The 18,944-nt window shown below is 40.9% G+C and overlaps 1 protein-coding gene across 4 annotated transcripts in view; it reads right to left on the reverse strand.

Moving 5' to 3' along the window:
• The window catches only part of slc39a13 (solute carrier family 39 member 13), a 60,317-nt gene that overhangs the window by 14,471 nt on the left and 26,902 nt on the right, over positions 1-18,944 (reverse strand). For all 4 annotated transcript variants that reach the window (XM_060838697.1, XM_060838698.1, XM_060838696.1 and 1 more), the window contains 5 exons: positions 14,871-14,984; positions 12,672-12,793; positions 8,532-8,717; positions 8,354-8,443; positions 4,987-5,037 (listed from right to left, as the gene is read on the reverse strand). In XM_060838697.1, coding sequence (XP_060694680.1) covers positions 4,987-5,037; positions 8,354-8,443; positions 8,532-8,717; positions 12,672-12,793; positions 14,871-14,984 — 563 coding nt within the window. The remainder of the gene's footprint in view (positions 1-4,986; positions 5,038-8,353; positions 8,444-8,531; positions 8,718-12,671; positions 12,794-14,870; positions 14,985-18,944) is intronic.

The following is an 18,944-nucleotide window of genomic DNA, read 5'->3' on the forward strand; positions in this document are numbered from 1 at the left end:
GCTGCCAGAGGAAGTGGTGAGGCTGGTACAATTGCAACATTAAAAGGCATCTGGATGGGTATATGAAGAGGAAGGGTTTGGAGGGATATGAGCCGGATGCTGGCAAGTGGGACTAGATTGGGTTGGGATATACGATTGGCATGGACAGTTTGGACGGAAGGGTCTGTTTCCTTGCTATATCTGCTGAATAGGTGGTAGCTGCTAAAAGGTTTCCTTGTCCACGTCTGGTTAAATGCCATAAAACATCACAGATTCAGAAGTCTCTGTTGAGGATTCAGGACAATTCCCTTCTCACAGTATGCCATTGTAACACCACCTATGGTGGGTGCGTCCTTCTGGTAGGACAGAGTATTCCTAGCAATAGTGATTGGCTGAAAGGTTTGAGTATAAAAGCGAGCTTGAAGGGAACTTTTGCTAGAGATTAATAAGTAACAGTAGTGGACCTGAAAAGGTATTTATGACAAAAACCCAGCAAAAGACTGTGTCAGGCAGCTTGCAAAAGAAAAAACTAAGACAAATGTCAGCATAAGTGACAATACTATTTAAACAAATAGAGACATTTCAGTCATCCGGAGTGCACAAAATGTTCCACTCCAGAATGTAATATGTACTGGACAACCACTCTTACAGGAGGTATTGGCAGGTACAGTGTCTTGAGCTCCGGGTGTCAGAGCTTGAGCAGTAGCTGGTATCACTATGGTGCATCCATGAGGCTAAGAGCTTGGTAGACAGCAGGTTTCTGAATGTGATCAGCCTGTATCTTAAGCGTACGCTTCAGAGAAAAAAAATGTAGTATAGGCAGGTAGTATAGCATTTCCTTGACTGCATCTCGCATCAGCCAGTATTCAGTCCAGAATACTGGAGTGTGATCTTGCATCTGGTGAATGCAGATTGAGCCAAGACCATGGGACCATGGATGGATCAGCTTTCAGTTGACAGGTTGAAGGATACAGATTAGCAAATCAACAGAATAGTTAGGGCTCAGAACAGAACTGTGGCCATAGACATGAATTCAAGATAGTACATTACCTTACAAAAAGCTGGAAATCAGAAACAGAAACAGAAATTGCTGGAAAAATTTGGCAGCAAGTTTGGCAGCATCTATGGAGAAAAATCAGAGTTAATGTTTCGAGTCCAGTGACCCTTCTTCAGAACTGATGGTAGCTATAAAAAGGTTGATATTTATGTAGAAGATGGAGGTAAACAACAAGTGGAGATACAGCTCAAAGAGAGGGGAGAACAATTGGACAGACAAAGGAGTGGTTAAAGATCAGTCTGGGGGAATGAATATCTGCTAATTGGAGGAGCTGTTAGTAACTGACAATAGGTTGAGTGATAGCAGCTCATGTGATGCCAAAGCCTGGTGTATGGGGGGTGGGAGTAGACGTGGCCTCAAGCCCTAAAATTGATGAACTCAATATGAAATCCAGAAGGCTGCAGAATTCCATGCGTAAAATGAGATCTGACCCATCTCCCACAATTTGGTCCCCAACCCCTCTCTTCCCTCCCACAAGAACAAGAGGGTGCCCCTTGTCCTCACCTACCATTCCACTAGCATCCACATCTGCAGAATCTTAACTGCGATTTCTGACACCTCGAGCGGGATGCTTCCACCAGAAATATATTATCGTCCCTCTCCCTTGTCAGCTTTCTACAGGGACCATTCCTTCCAGGACACCCTGGTCCACTCCTCCTTCATTCCCAACAAGTCCCCACACCCACCACGGCACTTCCCCCTGCAACTGCAGAAGGTGTAACAGCTGCCCTATTACTTCCTCTGTCCTCACCATCCAGGGCCTAAACACATCTTCCAAGTGAAGCAACACTTCACTCAATCTAGTCTCTTGTATTCGCTGTTCACAACACATTCTCCTTTAGATTGGGGAAATAATGCGTAAATTGAGTGACCTATTAGTGAGTTTTGAGAAGATTTGTAGCTCAGGTTGAGGTTCTGGATGTAGGTTTGCTCGCTAAGCTGGAAGGTTTGGTTTCAGATGTTTCCATACTAGCTAACGCCATCAGTGAGCCTCCAGGTGAAACGTTAGTGGTACGGCCCGGTTTTGATTGGTGTGTTTAGGTTTCCTTGTGTTGGTGACGTCATTTTCTGTTCTTTTTCTCAGGGGGTGGTAAATGGGATTCAAGTCAATGTGTTTGTTGATAGAGTTCAGGTTGGAATGCCATGCTTCTAGGAATTCTCACGCATATCTCTGTTTGGCTTGTCCTAGGATGGATGTGCTGTCCCAGTCGAAGTGGTGTCCTTCCTCATCTGTATGACAGGAGCATCAGCTAGCCACAAAAAGACATGACCCACTCTCACTAGTATCTTTACATATAGATGAGGAAGGACACCACTTCGACTGGGACAACGCACCCATCCTAGGATGGGTCAACAAACACATTGACTTGGATCCCATTTACCACCCCATGAAGAAAAGAACAGGAAATGACGTCACCACAGGAAATGATGTCACCAACCCAAGGAACTCTTAACACACAAATTAAAAGCCGGCCATACCACCAGCACTTCATTCAGAGTCTCATTAATGATGTTACCTAGTATGGTGACAAAATGTCTGAAACCGAACCTGCCAGCTCAGTGAGCAAATCTACATCCTGAGTGACCCCTGTTTTGTCTGCAAAAAAGACCCTAAGTTTCCAGTTGCCTACCACTTGAACACACACAATGCTCCCCGGCCAACACCTCTGTCTCAGGCTTGCTGCAGCACTCCAGTGAAGTTCAGTGCAACCTGGAAGAATAGCACCTTGTTTTCTATTTGGGAATTCTACGGCCTTCTGGATTCAACATAGAGTTCAACAATTTTGGGGTTTGAGGCCATGTCCTTAGTCCCACTCCCATATACCAGTCCTTGGCATCACATAGACTGCTATTATACACAATGCATTGGCAGCTACTAATAGTCCCCATTTGCAGCTATTCATTTCCCCAAATTGACCTTTAACCAGTTCTTTTGTTTGTCCAACTGTTTTTGTCGCTCTTTGAGCTCTATCTTCACCTTTCATTTACTCTCCTCTCTCCCGCCATCCCATTTCTGCATAAATACCACCTTTTTCAAGCTACCATTTCTGGTAGCTCCGAAGCTAGTTTTGAAGGGTGACTGGACCAGAAAGATTAACTCTGATTTCTCTCTATAGATAGTGCCAGACTAGTCGCGTTTTTCCACCAAGTTCTGCTTTTGTTTTTGTGTTTGCTACATTACCTTGCTATTACCAGGTTCAAGGATGTCACTAAGCTACTCCAGAACACTTGGGGAGGGGGGAAAGAAACCAGAGGTCATAATCATATTGGGAAAAAAGGGATGAGCTTCTGCAAGCAGATTTTAGCAAACTAGAGAACATACCAGCAAGCAGGGTCTCAAAGTTATTAATGTCCAGATTATTCCCAGTGTCTAAAAATAGAAGGATAGAGAAGGTGACAGTGTGCCTCAAGAGATGGGGCAGTTGGGAGATATTGATTGCTGGGAAATACTTAAAACTAGTATGCAGGTACAGCAGGCAATAAGAAGGGCAAATGGAATTGTAGCACTTATTGCTAAAATAGAAGTGTATAATAGCAGGGAAGTGTTGCAACTATACAAGGCATTGGTGAGATCGCATGTGGAGTACCTTATACAGTTTTGGTCCCTTACTCAAGGAAAGACAACTGAATTGGAGGCAGTTAAGAGAAGGTTTGCTATATTAATTCTTATGAAAGGCTTGCCTTATGAAAAGAGATTGAATAGTTTGGGCCTATTTTTGCTAGCGTAAGAATGGGAGGAGACTTACAAATACAGAAGATGCGAAAGGGAATTAACAAAGTACATGTAGAGTGGATGTTTCTCTTTATGGGTCAATTTTGAATGAGTGGTTACAGTTTTAAGTTAAGGAATAGCAAATTCCATACAGAGATGAAAAGGAATTACTTCTCTCAAAGGCTCGTGAATCTGTGGAATTAATTACCCTTGCGTAGGGTGAAAGTTTACACAGTGAACACATTTGAGGAACTAGACAGCTTTTTCGTTAATAATGAGTTAAAAGAGCAGGCAGGAAAGTGGAGTTGAGGCCAAGATGAGATCAGCTATGATCATATCAAATGGCAGAGTGGCTCAAGGGGCTGATTTGCCTACACCAGCTATTAGTTCTTATGTTCTTATTGGGCAAATGCAGGACATTTACAAAAATCATAAAACAATCAGGCAGAGTCAATGTGGATTTGTTCAAGGAAACTATGTCAAATTTATTAGATTTTTTTGAGGGTGTAAACAGAGTAGATGAAAAGGTTTAGATTTTCAAAAGCATTCAAAAAACTGCCATAAAAGGCTACTGCACAAGAGATCATAGTATTGGAGATTATATATTGGAATGGATAGAGTCCAGATAATTGCATCATTTTCAGGTTTATTAACTGTATTGAATGGTATGCCACAGTGATTAGTGCTGAGGCCTCAACTATTCACAATCTATGTCAATGACTTGGATGAATGGACCAATTGCTTTGGAACCGAACTTGTTGATGCTACAATGACAGACGGGAAAGCAAATTAAGGTGATTGAAAAGAGAAGCAGCAATGACCTGAGAAAAAACATTTTTATGCAGCCAGTGGTTAAGGTCTGAATGCACTGCCTGAAAATGTGGTAAAGGCAGACTTAATCTCTTACAAAAGAGAAATGGCTAAGTGCAAGAGAAAACAAAATGCAGGATTAAGGGGAAAGTGTGGGTGAGTGGGGTTAGCAGAGTTGCTCTTACACAGAGCCAGCACAGAGACAAGGGGCTGAGTGAGCTCTGTCTGCAGATCGTATGAATGTGACGAAAAATCACATTTGCTTTACTTTGTGCTATATGGATGACTGCCCTCCTCACTAATCTGTCCATCCAAAGACCTGGAAAAATAAAGAGTTGGGAAGCAGAAGGTTCCTATATGAGGGAAGTGTACTTTTTAAAAACGTTCATAGAAGATCAATTATTCGCACAAGTCTCAGCTCACTCACCTCGTGTGGAACTTCGTGGAGAAGAATAGCCAGCGTTGTTGTGAGTCCAACCTAGAGGAAAGTATGATTACACATTAACTATCTCAACAACAGCAATGCTCTGTCTCCAATAGTTGACTAGGTCAAAATGAGTACCAGGTAATGCAACCATAGATACTATACTTTTATTACTGATTTTTTACACTGCTTAAGAGTTAACTCCAGCCCAGTGTAGAGATAGCTGAACAGAACCATGACAAAGAAATCATGATATCAAACAAACTACAATGAATTGTAGAAAAAAAATCTGTTCTTACACCCAAAAAATATTAACTTTCAAGGTGTTCAAAAAAATTCCCAATAAAATCAATTGCTTACTAGATCAAACACACACACACACAGCATGTCCTGTTAACTCTCCCACTTTGCTCAGTCTTCAGCCTATTGTCCTGTTCTGACAGAGCTCAAGAACAGCACCTCATCTTTCAATGTCGTACTGCCATGTTGAGTCAACATGGCAATCAGCAACATGACATTCTAAACAATATTTGTGCACAGCAGCTATTGGTAGGATTTGTTTGCCCCCATTCACCACCTCCTCTAGATCCATTGATTTATTGTTTCTTTGCTTGTCCTGTTGGCACCCAAGTTTTCTTTTCACCATCAAACTTTTCGTTATTTAGTCTCACCTATCTCCATACTCTTTCTCCAATGTTTCCTCCTGTGCCTCTGCCAAGGTTGAGGGCTGCCTCTGTTTTCATTTCAAACATGTTACATCTCTAATGTTTTCCAAGTACGATGAAAGGTCATCAATCATGCAACATGAACGGTTTCATTCTTTGCAGGTGCTGCCAGATCTGCAATATTTCTACCACTTTGTTGAATAGAACAGGACAACCTCATCCTTAAAGACTGAATTAAAGACCTTAAAGACCAGTAGTCACTGATCAGTCTTTGTAAGCAAGCATTTTTGCTTGGACTACTGAAGAAGATTGACCATGAAGATGAGTGCAGTACAAGCACAAGCGGTCTGTCTACACTTGGAGCACAGATTCTGAAATGAAGAGAAGGGGTCTGTGTTGGGTTCCTATATTGTTTCTAAATAACTTTCTTAGAACAGAACATTATTTCTCCATCATTCCAAAGCAAACTGAGACTGACCTTGAAAGCTCCACAACTGCTACATAAAAACATTTCAACATGAAGCAGGACGAAGCAACTCAGTCCCTCAAGTCTGCTCTACCATTCAACAAGATCATGGCTAATATGACTGCAACCTCAAATCCATATTCCTGCTTATCCAATAACCTTTTATCCTGTTGCTTAACAAAAAATCCATCCAACTTTGCCTTAAAAATATTTAAAGGTCTCTGCTTCTAACACCTACTCAGAAAGAAAGTTCTAAACACACTCAAAGCCCAGAGAAAAAAAAAATGACCTCATCTGTGTTAAATGGGTGACCCTTATGTTAAAATGCGACCCCTACTGTAAGGTTATCTCATAACAGGACATATTGTCTCCACATCCACCCCTCAGGAGCGGATACGTTTTAATCAAGTCTCTTCTTCCACATTTCCAAAGTTACAAGCTGAGCTCATCCAACCGTTCCATATAAAACAACTGTTTAATTCCAGAGATTAATGTTGTAAACCTTCTCTGAACTGCTTCTCACACATTTACTTCCTTCATTAAATAAAGTGACCAATACTATACATAGTACTCTAGGTGTTGCCTCGACATTGCCTTGTACAATTGAAGCATAACCTTTCTTTTGCATTCAAATCTTCTTGCACTTAGTAATAACATTCAATTAGCTTTCCTAATCAATTTCTGTAACAGCATATCAATCTTTTATCGTTCATGCATGAGGACATGTGCCTCTCTGCATCTCAGGCTCTACAAGCTCTTACTATTTATAAAATACACTTCTTTCTAATTCTGCTTGCCAAAGAAAATTTCACATTTTCCCAAGTTACACTCCATTTGTCACATCTCTGCCCATTCAATATACTATTTATAAAATACACTTCTTTCTAATTCTGCTTGCCAAAGAAAATTTCACATTTTCCCAAGTTACACTCCATTTGTCACATCTCTGCCCTCTATCAATATCCATCTGCAGAGTCCTTATATCCTCATCACAACTTACCTTCCCCTTCCCATCTTTGTGGCATCAGCAAATTTGGCAACTTACCTTCAATCTCATTATCCAAGTCATTTATATCAGCTTTGGACAGTTGAGGTCCCTGTGGTACACCACTCGTTACATGTTGCCTACCTGAATAAAGTTTCATTCAAGCCTATTCTATACTCGTGTTAACTAATCGATCTTCTTTTCAAGTTAATATGCTACTCAAAACTAGCAGGTATAGAGGTAAAACTGGCTGCATAATTCACACTGGGAGTTAAATCACCAGGAGTTTTACAGAAGGGGTTACAAATGGACATTACCTGTGATATTTACAACTGACAAACAAATGCACACCTAGCAATGATCAGGATGCAAAAGAGCTGTTTCACAGTCCTGGCTGTCACTGATTAAAATTCTAGCCCATAAACTAACTTCAGTCTCAGGTATCGAACATTTAGCATAAAACCCAACAAACACTTTGATTAGATTTCAATCTCTAACTCACAGCTGGATATACCATTCTATCACACCCATGCCCATATAAAATCACCAATGATTTTGAAATGAATTTCAACCCATAATGACTTGCCTCCCTCTGAACAAGAATTTCTAAAGAGATGAAGTGCAACTTTGTTGATTTTTTTTTTAATCAGATCAATATTAATGATTAACTTAGGGGCAGTGTGTGCTCAGGGGCCCATGAGTTATTCGGGCAATTCCTAAAGTTCTGTGGCCACACACCAAGTATATTGATTCACCGCCAGATTGTGGCAGTTCTAACAAGCAGAAACCAATTGTCCAATTCACCCATTGGCTCAGGATTAAATAGCCCTTTGAATGTAAACCTCTCATCTGTGTTTGTAAAGCACTTGATAACAATGCTCCCTACACTGTCCAGGTTTACCTCTGTAGCTTCCTCTAGCCACACGATCCTCAAATATTGGCACTCTCCACCTTTAACATAGTCAATGTTAATTGGCAATGACAACTGGAAAGTGTACTTTCATCTGCGAGGCCCTGGACTACCAAATTCCCTCCCTAAACTCTGCCATACATCTTTCCTTTTTTAAGACCCACTCTAAAATATCTGCCAATAATTTACTTGGCTCATCACCACTTTTTTGTTTGATACGACCCTGTGAATACCTTGGGACATGGTACTACATTAAAGACACTATACAAACACAATTTGTTATCGATACAAAGATTTGCATCTCACCATTCTCTTTGCAAGTTATTTCCTTCTGTATTCCTTACCTTTCTGCTGACGAGGAAGCTCCCAGCCACTGCTAGACCATGTGTGAAGTTATCAATACCATTGGCAATAAGGTTCAGGTACCCACTAATCTATAAAACAACGGTCAAGGTCAAATTTTCAAAATTAAAAACAGATTCATGGAGGGATCAATTGCGACAAACAACAGTGACCTCTTACCTTAATGACTTGAACCGGCTGAGTTGAAACCTTGAGCTGCAGAGTGGAGTTACGGCAGTGGCCATTACTAAGCTGGACACAAGAACCATTACGGCGAGTGCTAGCAGAGGGAATGAGTTTTCCATTTTTAAGGTGTTTAATTGCTTTATCTAGACAGACATGTCCATTCTTGATCTCAAAAGGTTCCTGAGAGGAGAATGACAAAATTTCAGGTGCAAAGAGAATTAGAAGCTCATTTGCTGCCGGAAGTGGGCGCAATTTGTTTTCAAAAGACAAAGAAAGATTTGTACTTGTCTAGACTTAGGACATGCCAAAGCAGAAGTATTTGTGAAAAATAATTACTGTTTTAATGCAGGAAAAACAGTCAATTTCACATCGACAAGATCCCACAAACAATTAGATAATGACCAGATAATTTATTTCAGCGGGGTTGATTGAGCAGTAAACACATAACAGAATACTCCACTTAGTCAAACAGAATACTTCACTTATTCAAGGCAGCCACCTAACCTCCCTGTAGCACCTCACTGATCTTCATGCAAATACTTGTAGGTTAAGACAGGTTTCTTTTGTGAAATATCAAATTGCATATCACGATGCATCAACTATGCACCCATGAGGAGAAATGGTCATGTACTAAAGAGATTGGAACCCATCACTGGGTTTGGAGGCAATGTATTTCAAATTCATGTAAATATTGCAAATAGAGGGGTTATAGAACATATTTTGAAATTCTAACATTTGATTTATCTCTGTTGCTTCCTCTTGGGTTTTGAAGGCTGCTTGTTAAAGATGTCACTACAATTCCAGGAGAATCACTTTGGTGAAAACAAAAGGCATTGTAATTTACTCTGTAACATTTCAACAGCTGCTTGTATTTGACTCACATCTTAGATTATAAATACCACAAGATAAACAATGTCACCAGCAAGAATTGCTAGCTTCGCAGCTCAGTCCAACAACACTAAGACCAAATAAATCAGTAGGCAATCAAGTGCAACAAAATGGAAAGATATCAAAAGAAATACAGAGAAAAACCAAGCAGCACTATGGAATAGTCAAAAATGACCCAAGTGAGCTACTTATGAAAATACTGATCTCATCATGCTCCATTTGTATTGTTCAAAGTACCAGTATAAAAACCGACTGATAGATCAGAATTTCAGATCTGAAAGATGCCAGGTTCCACCTCCAGCATCTGCTGGAACTTGCAGAGTGACAATTTAAATCAAAATCTATGAACAAAGCTAGCCAGGTTCCCAACTACTGATCATGCCTGACCAGCAAATGAAAGCTTTCAGTTCACATACCAATCACAAACATCCTGATTACTGAGATAATTCATTTGATAGACTGTTCATTGCAACTACCTACACTGTAAATCTGCTCTGGACAGTTCAATTTATGGTGCACTGGGGGCTTCATGTTCTGAAATTAAGATGAAAATAAATTTAAGTTGACAAAAGTGAAAGTATATGTTTGACTGATTGGCTTGGGGAGTGCAGGAACACAATGCTGGGAAAGAGGGATGTTACAATGTAGAATACCTTATCCATGGAATACGTCTAACATTATATGAGAAGGAAAACTGTTAATATTTGAACATGTAGAAGGAACACGACAACAGGAGAAATTAAGACAGTGGTATTAGTTTTGGTCTGTCCCTGGCAAAGTGTTGACCCAGACATTATGCTGAATATATTCCCTCTATACGTGAGATCAAAATCAACATGCTTTGTATCAAATAGTCACTGGGATAAGACAATGCATACTGGCAGCTCTTGTAGCACTGAATTTTAGCAAGACTCACTTCCTTCTAGAGAAAGGCATCTGCATTTTGTTCTTGTAAGTTGGAAAGGCAAGGAAGTGACAACTTTCGAAAATGATTGACTGGTGAAACTGAAGTTCCTTAACCTGCCTGTGAATCATTAACTTTGGTGTAACTGATTATTTGTCATGGTGGGATACCATCATAAGATGAGTCCAGAACAGTTTTACAGTGCTAGTAGTTATAATGAACACATCTACAATTCAGTGGAATTCTCAGAGTCATCAATAGTTGTCATTTGGTGTATAAACTTGAAAGTTTTCATTTTATTGATGAAAAATGACACTTAGTAAAAATGTTTGTGTTGCATTCATAAGGACAATTCACTGGAAATACCAACATAAAGGAAAAATAACATTTATACTGCATGAGAGATGAGCGCTGACTTGATTAGTAAAGTGGAGTTCAATCTGGATAAATGCAAGACATTGTATTTTGACATAACCTACAAGGGTAGGGCTTAGATGAAAAGTGTGGTGCTCAAAAAAAAAACAGGTCAGGCAGCATCCAAGGAGCAGGAGAGTCAACGGTTGGGTATGAGCCCTTCATCAGGGCTTATATAATTAATAGTAGGGCCTTGGGTAGAGTTGTAAAACAGATGACACCAAGAGGTTTACGTCACAAATTGACAGGGTGGTTAAAAAGGCGTTTGACATGCTTCATTGCCTCGTCCTTTGAGTGAGAGTTGCGGAATCATGTTGAGGTTGTACAGGACATTGGAATACTGTGTCCAGTTCTGGGAGAAAGTGAGACCACAGATACTGGAGATCAGAGTCAAGACGTGTGGTGCTGGAAAGACACAAGCGGTCAGGCAGCATTTGAGAAGCATGAAAGTCAACGTTTCGAACATCCGCTCTTCATCAGCAATTGGGGGGCAGGTAGACAAGAGACCTGGCGGGAGGTAGCTGGGAACTCGATAGGTAGATGAAGGCAGGGTGATGGTGATAGGCCAGAGAGGAGTGGAGCAGATAGGTGGGAAGGGAGATGGACAGTTCAAGAGGGCTGGAGGGTTGGATCTAGGATAAGGTGGGAGCAGGGGAAAGGAGGAAACTGGCGAGATCAACATTGATCCCATGTGGTTTAAGTTTCCAAGGCAGAAGATAAGGCGTTCTTCCTCCAGGCATCAGGTGGATAGAGGTTAGCAGTGGAGGTTGCCAAAGGGCTTGCATTCCCCCTCGCACTCTGCCAAGGACATGCAAATCCTTGACCTCTTCCATTGCCAGATTCTTGCCATCCGAAGCCTAGAGGAAGAACATCTCATCTTCTGCCTTGAGACCCTCCAACCGCACAGGATCCATGTGGATTTCACTAGTTTCTTCATTTCCCCTGCCTCCACCATAGCCCAGGTCCAACATTCCCACCTCAGCACTGCCCTCTTGAACTACCCTACCTGTCCATCTCCCTTCCCTCCTATCTGCTCTACCTTCCTCTCTGACCTATCACCATCATCCCCACCTTCATCTACCTTTTGCATTCCCAGGTACCTCCCACCAGCTCCATTCCCCCCTCCTAATTATCTCCCTGCCCCCCCTTACACACCCCCTTCCCCACTCCTAATGAACAGTTCATGCTCAAAACGTCAACTCTTCTGATCTTTGGATTCTGCCTGACCAGCTGTGCTTTTCCAGCACCATACTTAATGACTGTGTTCAGTTCTGGCCATCCAGTTAGAGGAAGGATATTATTAAGCTGGAGAGGGTTAAGAAGAGATTTACCAGAATGTTGCTGGGTATGGAAGGTTTGAGTTATAAAGAAAGGCTGGATAGGCTGGTACTTTTTTCACTGGACCATAGGAGATTAAAAAGCAACCTGATGGAAATTTATAATGAGGGGTATAGATAGAGCTAATAGTAGTTATCTGTTCCTTAGGATGGGGGATTTCAAAAAGACATGAGGGGCAGGTGTTTTCCACAGAGGGTAGTTCATGTGAGGAAATGTGGGTATAATTACAACTTTTAAAAGACATTTGAATAAGTGCAGGAATAGGAAGGTTTGGAGGGATATGGGCTGGGAGCAGGCAGGTAGGACTAGTTCAGTTTGGGATTATATTCAGCATGGACTGGCTGGACCAAAGGATTTGTTTCCATGCTGCTTCCTGCATTCATTGTATAAATCATGGCCTTCATAGATACTATGCAAAGAGGTGAAATGAATGGAGTACAGCCTATCGTGTACATGTACATAGAATACAGAGAAGGCTAATCAATGGTGTTCATGGTAGGCTGTAAAGAATTGGTGGTTTCAAGTCATTATGTCATTCTTGTAAATAGTTACCAAGTACTTCTATATTGCGTAGTACCAAAATAACTTACTTTGTGGTACTCTTTATCCTCATCTTTATCTGGGAATAATTTCTCCAAAATGAAAAACGCAAGCAATCCAACGATTACCCACAATCCCAACTTCCTCTGCTGTTTACGACTGTGGCTTCCATCTGCACAAATGAAGGAGTTAGAAGAGTAGATTAGTAGAGTGGCAAAATGGGCCAAACAAGAACTAGTGCCAAGCAACTGCAAGCCTGGAATATGAGGTATATTCCAATTCTTCAGGTTCAAAATTGTGGCTTTGTGCAATGATCTATTTCATGAACATATCTGATTTGAGCATCAAGTCTTTTTTTTAAAAGATAATACTCATTTTCATTGCCCTTGCCTAGTTAGACAAAGATGATGACATAACTGAATGGCTTGCTGAGCCACAGAATGGTTTGGGTGAATCCTTTTAGTGTGGGCCTCAAGCCACATCTGAGATGGCAGGTTCCCTTTCCTAAAAGGACAAACTAGTTAGATTCAAGACAACCAACAATTTCAAGGTCATTCCCTTTCTATATACAAATCCTCATACTATAACCAAAGAATCTTGCAGTACAAAGCTAGTGATGCAATCCTGTGAATACATGAGCCAACTCATCCCATTCTTTCTCCATGATATTGCAACTTTTGTTTTTTGGAATGATTTTTTTAATCATTGCAGTTCAAATCTTCATTTGCAATCTTTCCTCAGTTCTTTTGCCAAATATCATTAGATTGCAACCTCCAATTATCAATGTTGGGAAAATAAGTTCTCCATGTCCACATCATCAAAGCCTTTAGTAATGTTGAGCACTTCTAATGAATCTACCTTCACTACTCTAAGGAAAACAAAAATAGCTCATGAATTGTCATGTAAGCCCCTCATTTCTGGTGCTATTCTGACCATTTTTCTCCGAATGCCAGCCAAACTCTTTAAAAGTTTTTTTTCATAGCATGTGGGTATTGCTCGCAGCATTTACTGTGCATCCCTACATGCCTTTTAAACTGGCTTGTTAGATCATTTCAGAGAGCAGCGTCAACGTCAGTGGCCAGACTGAATAAGGATTTTTTTGCTTGAAAGACGTTAATCAACCGGATGAGATTTTACAACAATTGGCAGTGATCAGGCAGTCACCATTTTGATTAATTCCAGATTTTAAAAATTTAATTAAAATTTTCGAATTTAAATTCACGTCGCCAGAACATTAGGCTCAGTCTCTGGATGACTAGTCCAGTGACATTACCACTAAGCCACTGCCTCCCTAAGTCTCCAAGTCCTTCCTAAAGTACACTGCCTAAAATCTTTTTTAAAATGTAGAATCTCTACAGTGTGGAAGTGGGCCATTCAGCTCATTGAGTCCACACCAACCCCCCCGAGGAGTGTCCCATCCAGTCCTAACCCCCTACCCTGGTATGCACATCCCAGAACACTACGGGCAATTTAGCATGGCCAATCCTCCTAACCTACACGTCTTTGGACTGTGGGAGGAAACCAGAGCACACAGAAGAAACCCACACAGACACGGGGAGAATGTGCAAATTCCACATGGACAGTCGCCCGAGGCTGGAATCGAACCCAGTTTCCTGGCGCTGTGAGGTGGTAGCGCTGAGCTACCCTATGATTCATTGAGTTTAACCATAATTTCCATGTTTCCAAATTTCTCTATTTTTAAAGTTCAGCATCTCATTATGCTCTATTGTATATGAACATCCTTATTCTAGTCTTTCACACAGAATTGTGCGGGCGAATCCCCACATTCCTGCATCTCATCAAATTGAGCTATATCTCTAATACTCAGCCACTGACAGACTCCACTAGGATTGCCAATGTACGCTTCTTGTCAGTCAAAGAGACATTAATGCATTTAACTTAGCCAACCATACTGATAATCACCATTGCCCATTAAATTCTACGTGTTCACCTTGACAGTGCTTATAGTACTGGATTTATACCCCTCTCTTTTTCCGAATGCTGATGTGACATATGAAACTCATGCACAAAGATCTTCTTGGCAAAATCACTAATCATTTCTCTCTATGTTTCTTCCATTTGGATACAGTGAGATTAGCTTATCAAATTCTTTTCTGTGCTCGCATAAGGCAGCAACTTTCAAAACTGCAGCCTTTTTGTTTCTCATCACTCCATCTGTTGCCATTTTGAGCTGCATTGTCTGCTTTGTGGACACTGCATAAGTACAAGCTTTGGGGTTTATTCTTTACCTGGATTACTGTTGCATGTGTAGGCCCATGCTTCAGGCAATAGGTGGAGAAAGACATCCCCGAGCAGCCCACCAATGGCAAAACTCAACAACCGTTTCAAACGTTGGGACCCATCTGCAACAGTAGAACAGAGAAAAGGGAAGTCAAGCTCTGCCCATTGACAGTGCAAACAACAATATCATAGGGCAACCATGGTTTCACTGAATAGTTGGTGCTGGTACATTGGTCAGGAATCTGAATATTAACTGACTAAAATATGGCAATGTCGACTCATCTTTCTGCTGTTCAGTTGTCAATGAGCTAACCCAATAGCTTTCAGTCCAGGTGCACGTCCTATTATTAAACATAGACACTGAATTTTATGTCTCTATAACTAGGATATCTTTATGGATTAGCATTTACAACTACCTGGAAAGTCTCCAGTTTCACTGCTTGATCAAATTGCACAATTGTTCTTTCAACAGCAGGACTGCACCACATCTAAAATAGTTTCCCATCTTGTCCAGTGTAAGAAATATTAATGACCAGCCTCAGCCACTGATCATTCAAGACCATCATTTGATGATTTCCCTTCCAAAGAAAAATTTAACCTCTATTCAGTGCCTTCCCATAATAGTATGGCTGCAATTGGGAGGTCAACACATGAAATATCTTGCTTCGGTTTCAACTAATTGATTTTAGCTTCCCCACTATAACCTTCTTTATCTGCATATTTACAAAGGCACTAACTGTTCATGGCACTTGGAAAATTGCACATACATTTCCTGCTTAAACATCATTTTCTTTGTTCACTTCACACTCCTTCTTCCCCAAGAGGTCAATCAGCCCTGCAGGCTCTGAGGTCAACAACCACAGTTTTAATGTTTTTTTCAAAGCATCTTGCAAGTTGATACTTCCACAATTCTTCCCAGTCACTTAATGACAAGCTACTAAATTGTCAATGCTTAGTTCTCCAAGCCAATGCAAGTTCACGAAGAGGAAGGATTTTAGTTCACAGTGTGGCTAATGTCCTAGTAACACTTCGGCTATTTTATAAAGCAAGTCTATTTAGTTGGAGCCCACTTGCATGTACAAAGAACAAAGAAAATTACAGCACATGAACTGGCCCTTCGGCCCTCCAAGCCTGTACCAATCCAGATCCTCTAACTAAACCTGTTGCCTATTCTCTAAGGATCTGTATCTCTCTGTTCCCTGCCCAAATACATCCTAAATGATACTACCGTGCCTGCCCCTACCACCTCTGCTGGCAATGCATTCCAGGCAACCACCAGCCTCTGCGAGAAAAATTTTCCATGCATATCGCCCCAAAACTTTCCCCCCCTCAGTTTGAACTCTTGATCCCATGTAATTGAATTCTTCACTCTGGGGAAAAAGTTTCTTGCTATCCACCCTGTCTATACCTCTCATGATTTTGAAGGCCTCAATTAGGTCCCCCCTCAACCTTTGTCTTTTCAATGAAAATAATCCTAATCTACTCAACCTCTCTTCATAGCTAGCATCCTCCATACCAGGCAACATCCTGATGAATCTCCTCTGCACCCTCTCTAAAACATTCACATCCTTTTGGTAAGGTGGTGACCATAACTGTACACCGTATTCCAAATGTGGCTGAACCAAAGTCTTATACAACTGTAACATGGCTGCCAACTCTTGTACTTAATACCCCTTCCACTGAAGGAAAGCATGCTGTATACCTTCTTCACCACTCTACTGACCTGTGTTGGCACCTTTAGGGAACAATGGAGCTGAACACCCAGATTTCTCTGTGCATCAATTTCACCCAGGACTTTTCCATTTCCTGTATAGTTCACTCTTGAATTGGAGCTTGCAAAATGTATCACCTCACATTTGTCCGGATTGAACTCCATCTGCCATTTCTTGGCCTAACTCTCCAATCTATCTATATTCTGCTGTTTTCTCTGACAGTCCCCTTCACTATCTGCTACTCCACCAATTTTATTGTCAACTGCAAACTTGCTAATGAGGCAACCTACACCTTCCTCCAAATCATTTATGTATATCACAAACAACAGTGGTCTCAACATGGATCCTTGTGGAACTCCACTGGTCCCAAGTCTCCATTTTAAGAAGCTCCCTTCCACCACTACTCCCTGTCTCCTGTTGCCCAACCAGTTCTCTATCCATCTAGCTAGAATACTGTGGACCCCATGCAACTTGAGTATATATATCATATCCCTCAGTATCTTCTGCAGCAGCTTTCCTACCACTGATGTCAGGCTCACAGGTCTGTAATTACCTAAATTATCCTTGCTACCCTTCTTAAACAAGGGGACAGCATTAGCAATTCTTCAGTCCTCTGGGACCTCACCCGTGTTCAAGGATAATGTAAAGATATCTGTTAAAGCCCCAGCCATTTCCTCTTGCTTCCCTCAATAACCTGGGATAGACCCCACCCGGATCTGGGGACTTGTCCACCTTAATGCCTTTTAGAATACTTAATACTGCCTCCCTCCTTATGTTGACTTGACCTAGAATAATCAAAGATATACCACTAATGTCAACATCCACCATGTCCCTCTCCTCGGTGAATACTGATGCAAAGTACTCATTAAGAATCTCATCCATTTTCTCTGACTCCACGCATATCTTTCCTCCTTTATGTTTGAGTGGGTCAACCCTTTCTTTAGTTACCCTCTTGCTCTTAATGAATAAAAGGCTTTGGGGTTTTCCTTAACCCTGCTCGCTGAGAATATCTCAGGACCCCTTTTAGCCCTCTTAATTCCTCATTTCAGGTTGGTCCCACTTTCCCAATATTCTTCCAAAGCTTTGTCTGTTTTTAGTCACCTAGACCTTATGTATGCTTCCATTTTTCCTCTTAGCTAGTCTCAATTTCACCCAGCATCCATGGTTCCCTAATCTTGTCATTTCTATCCCTCATTTTCACAGGGACCTATCTGTCCTGAACTCTAACCAACCTCTCTTTAAAAGCCTCCCAAACATCAAATGTGGATTTCCCTTCAATCAGCTGCTCCCAATCTACATTCCCCTGCTCCTGCCAAATTTTGCTACAATTCAGCACTCTTCCTGTAGGACCGCTCTCATCTTTGTCCAAGAGTATTTCAAAACTTCTGGAATTGTGATCACTGTTCCCAAATCTCAATTATTGAAAGATTCTTTACCTGCCAGGCTATTCCTAGACCTTCATTCTAGGGTGTCATTTTCCCTCTTCCCATTCAACAAGGACTGCAATTCAAAATATATTCCATCTGCAGCTATATAGGCAGGAGCTATTAGAAGTAATTTTCAAGACAGACAGTAGTAAGCTGTTCCCATAAGTCTACTTCACCCATCTGTTAGTTTGCAGTTGTTTTGTACCTCAAAACTCCTTTTGTGCAGCCCTTCTTTCATTTACTCAACATCCTGAGTGAAAATCACTCTTCATCTTGAAGCTTCCAGTTATTGCAGCATTCCTTTTGGGAGAAAGGGAGTTCCATTTTTGTGTGTGGTGAAAGCGCATTCTAAACAGCCCCTGTAATTTTATTATGTCCCCTTGCTCTGGATTTCACATGATTTTTATTGGCTTCCCCTATTTTGAATTTGAAATGAAGTCTTTAACCATTAACGAGGCAATCTAGATCCCATATCTACTATTTTAGATTGAATTAAGATTTTACAAACATATCAAACAGCCAAGACAGATGTTATCCACTCACAGCCTTAAATGAGATTTGATATGGGTTGCACAAATCTCTTTTTAAAAGCTCACTGTGTAAGACTTTAGACTCCAAAAATAGTTAATATATTTAATGGCTACTTATAGGCCTAATAGTTTACTGTTAGGAAAATAAAAATAAATGCTTGAGGGAATCATTAGGCATAAATACCTAGATAGAGGGACTTTCTGAAGATATCCAACGTACTTCAAACAAGTCGCGCTTTACAAACGAGACTGTAGTTTTTGGAAAAGTCACCAACATGATGTGTTACAAACCCGTAGAGACCAATAATCTAACAAGAATGGAATACCCAAACAATGCTAACAAAAGTGATGGACAAGATTTCAGTTTTTCAAGCTTCTCGTGAAATAACCAAACCTAAAGTCAACATTAACAA

The sequence above is a fragment of the Hemiscyllium ocellatum genome, chromosome 18 (assembly GCF_020745735.1).
Source record: "Hemiscyllium ocellatum isolate sHemOce1 chromosome 18, sHemOce1.pat.X.cur, whole genome shotgun sequence".
NCBI classification, from domain to species: Eukaryota; Metazoa; Chordata; class Chondrichthyes; order Orectolobiformes; family Hemiscylliidae; genus Hemiscyllium; species Hemiscyllium ocellatum.